At 36.6% G+C, this 4,359-nt stretch overlaps 1 protein-coding gene across 1 annotated transcript in view; it reads right to left on the bottom strand.

Moving 5' to 3' along the window:
• Positions 1 to 1,222: 1,222 nt before the first annotated feature.
• Positions 1,223 to 4,359, bottom strand: part of EMC2 (ER membrane protein complex subunit 2) — a 41,192-nt gene continuing 38,055 nt past the window's right edge. Inside the window, exon 11 of the mRNA XM_083622292.1 lies at positions 1,223 to 1,538. Within this exon, the coding sequence (XP_083478418.1) occupies positions 1,452 to 1,538 (87 nt within the window). The 3' untranslated portion in view covers positions 1,223 to 1,451. The remainder of the gene's footprint in view (positions 1,539 to 4,359) is intronic.

Genomic DNA, 4,359 nt, shown 5'->3' with positions numbered 1-4,359 from the left:
TGCACATCATTTTAGTCCCTTGCCCAATTAAATCAAATTCATTTAAGTATGCAATAGTCATTTGTTGAGCATCTCCCACCTCCCTGTCTCCGAGGGGCAAATTACCCCCTTGCTCATAGAAGTGAAAACATTCTGTGCATTTCTGCTCCTCTATACCACAGTTCCAATGAAAACAACAAGCTGCACCCTCTTGCTGGCAGAAGCTTTGCACCTTGTACACAAAGGTTGTGTTCATAGTAAATTCCAACAGTTTGCTTTAGTGCTGTATTTAGACCTGGAAATGTTCCTGGTCCAGGAGGAGTTGCATGTATCCTGCTTTAAACGAACACCTAGAAATGGAAGATAAAGCATTACTTTTTCTCCCCAAAGTGCTGCTTCCCCCCCAAGCTACGAACAGGATCAATAACTAGTATTCCATTTTGACTCTACAGAAACCTGTTTTTCTACACAGCCTTTGATACACCTTTCACTCGAAAGAAATGAATAGAAACTGAGACAAACAGAACAGAGCAAAACTGGGTTTTTTATACAGACTGGCAAATGAAGTAGATTCAGATTCAACCTACTTAAAGAAACCAATGTTAAAATATATGCTCTGGTGGGGTTTCTTTAACCACACTTGTGTATATCTACCCATCTGATCCCACTTCTAAAAACACTGTAGTGTGGGAATCAGTGACTAAGAAGATCCTAAGCCTAAAAAGTTTCTCGGCCTGTGTGGTGACCTTTGTAGCAGCGTGGAGACAGGGCAGCCTTGAAATCATTTAGCTATTAGGATATTTGATGGTTTCTACTTTTTAAAAATCTTTGTTTTGTCTTTATGGGTTTGGACACATTTTATTATTATTGTTATCAATATTGATTCCCACAAGATCTAATGAACAGACACACTTACTTTTAACTACTATTTTAAAACAGAAAGGCATAGCAATAACACTGATATTAATATTATTCTGCAAATAAAAAGTGTTCAGGGGAAAATATAAGGTCAGCCCTTGTTCGGTAAAGAACTGCTTAGTGCATGTATAACTTTACCGCAGCTTCATCAACTGTTCTGTTAGAACATTTTATGCCCCATATGGTATTCATTTTTAAGCACAGGTCTCCAGCACTCCTACATATGTTCAATAAATAATTCTGCTTTATCATCACTTAAGTTTATTTCTACATCATGTTATGGCTTAAGCATTTACTGTACATACAAGATCTGAAGAGACTGACGTTCAATAAATTTATTCTTTTTATTCATTTCAGTGGCTTTTCATCATAGCAGCAATAAATAGGAATTTTATATCTTTTATAAAACACATTATTTAAGAGAGTCACTTTCACTAACATGAAACCATTGTTAACACAACTGGGAATTTAAAATTAGCATAACTCTTAGATAATTTGAGTTTGGACATGGAGCTGAGGAAAGAAAATCTATCACTGGGTAGCTTCGCCATTATTTAGGACTGGGTTATCTGCAGGGCCTCCAGCATGTCTTCTACAGCTTTCAGAGAGTACTTCGTCTCCTTCTTACTGCGACCAGCATACTAAGGGAAAAGAAAGATTAACACTTGTTTTACAAAACCAAGTAATGAAAAGTCACAATAAGGTACATCACCACCAAAATTGCCAAGACTGCATGAGGAATCTTCTACCGCAGAAATGTTCCATTAAAAACCAGTACGAAGATTTGACTGTAAAAAATGCCCATTTTATGTCCCCTCTTGTGTGATGCCTACAGAATGCAAAAGGAGTGGGAGAGTGAACATCTAAGAACCTGCGAGGGGCTTGTAGGCATCTCTGCTTCCACAGTGTCTCTTGCATCTCCCACCAGAAGCCAGGAGCTGCACAAGACTAAAGAAACTGCAGCCACCACCTGTGTGAAGAAACCCTACCCTACTTCCTTTGTCACATGCAGCTTCTTAAATATAGTGGCATGCCATCTCAGAAGATTTGGTTAAGATACAAGTATTAACCCTCGAAATAAATAAAAAAGGACACTGGGCAGAAAGCACACCAAACAGAAGGGCCCACCCCACATGTACCTTCCATTACTGATGTGGAACCCTTTATCTATACAGTAAGCCTGCAACTTATGCACGTTGAACTTGTGCACGTTCATTTGGCAAAATAAAAATAAAAACAATTTAAAAAGGGGTGAAAAGGAAGTGGAGGTCCAAGAAAAAAGACTCCAGCAGTCCCACCAACCATTGCACCTAATATGTTTTGACTATACGTGATTTTGGCTTTAGACGTGATTCCCAGAACATAACCCTGCATAAATTGTGGGCTTATTGTATTCAGTGTGGCATCCAATGCAAGATATCATATACTTAACAACAATAACAACTTACTTTTATTTAGCCTCTCATTGAAACTCTATCAAGAGGCTGCATACACTTCTTTCACAACTTTATCCATTGTTGAACCACTTAGGAATCACTGTCACCTAAATAATACTTTTCAAAGCACCTTGTACACATTATCTTACTGTTATCCTTAAAAGTATCATCCCCATATTGCAGACTGGAGCTAAAGACCTTGTAAGTTCAAAGGAGAGATGAGAATTTAATCTCTAAGCAACCTGCTTAGCTACTACTCTAATCTACTATGTTAGTTTTGTGGGGTTGGGTCCTAACAACACTGAACAGAGTTCTTTCCATGCAAAAAGATTCCCACTATCTCCTACAAGCTTCAGCCTCCAGTGGTACCCCATAACCAGTTCTTAAAGATTAAAAGCCTTTCAAGAAAAGGGTAGGCAGCTACCAAAAATTGTAGATTTCTCCCTTGCACAACAAAATATCTACAACTCACACTTGGACCCAGCCGTTAGTGTTTATTTATATTTAACCGAAATCACAGATGTGAACACTGATGTAGCTGAAGAAGAAATCCCTAGTTTAAAACCTCACTTCTACCATGAACACACTAGGTGGCTGCAGACAGGGTTCGATCTCTGAGTCTTAGCCCCACATCATGAGAAAGGATAATATTAATACTGACATCACAGGATTGTTCCAAGAATTACTGAAATATATATGTACAATGGTTCAGACACAATATATACATGCTAAGTATCATTATTCTCATTTAAGCTCACTAGTTCTTTTCATACCCCGAGCAGACAAGGAGATTTAGTTTGAATTTATTAAACATCTCGGATAAAATGCATTGTAAATTTGACTGTTGGTTTCAGGAGAGGTGGCAATATTGGTTGGATTTGCAGGAATCTGACACACTCATATAAAGACATAACCAGATTAACAGCATGCTTTGCATTAGCCATAGCTAAATATCAACATTGTTTTTGACACTTATGAAACCAGCTGTAGACTTGATCTGTGCAGTGACTCTTAAGTGGTTGCTAGTGTTATATCAATACAAATGTTTTTACTTATACCTTTTATTTATTTATTTTTTTACATCTATAACACTGAAATGTACATACTGTACAGATTTATTTTTTCTTATGACTCAAGGTCAATAAAAATAAAATTACTACTATATTTGTATTTTATTGTGCAAGTATTTTATTATTCAATTGTTTTATTTCATACACGTCCATACCTCAACTTTATTTCCATGTGGTGAACATATGTATGATACAAAAGACTGGATTCAGACTTCATTATCTTAAATCACAGTGAAATCAATGGGAACTAACAGCACAATCCTAACCATGCCTACCGAGAAGCCCTATTGAATTCAGTGAGACTTACTCCCATGTAAGTGGGGTGTAGCATAAGACATTACTAACTTTTCCAACTGATATACATGGGAACGATGTTTCCCTAACTTAAACTGGATTCAACACAGAGCAAGTTACGTGTTTGTTTTCTTTCTGATGTTGTTTAAACACATTTTAGAGCTGTCAACATTGTCTCCTGCTTAATATTCTATCCGACATCCTGTCAACAACTGCACTGTGTAAAAAGCCAATGGAACTATAATTAACAAGAAAAAGAAAATGGGGTATGCTGACAGAATGTTTACCTAAAATGTTAAAGAAATGCTAAAGACGAAACAATTTTAATGTTAATCAAGTAACTCTTGTACCTACTTACTAGAAAAAAAGGAAAACAGCTACCAGATTTGAAACATCAACATTTAAACATTTAGTGTGACTCAGCTTTGATAACACTAATATTTCTCAGCATGACAAGATTTGGCTATGGTACTCAAAAGTTAATAAGCTTCTATTTAAATTACAGGGGGGAAACCACTTCTGAGTTTCATTTAGCAACATTTACTACAGCGATGTTGTCATTCCGTAAACTCAATATGGAGAGTTGAACGGCAGGATAGTAAATCATATTGTTTTATTTGATTGTGATCTGTCATTATAATGCAAGGCTCTAAATGAAAAGA

The sequence above is a fragment of the Podarcis filfolensis genome (assembly GCF_964270895.1).
Source record: "Podarcis filfolensis genome assembly, chromosome: 7".
Classification (NCBI taxonomy): domain Eukaryota; kingdom Metazoa; phylum Chordata; class Lepidosauria; order Squamata; family Lacertidae; genus Podarcis; species Podarcis filfolensis.
Note: the sequence above shows the minus strand (reverse complement) of the source record. Positions and strands in the feature narration are given on the sequence as shown.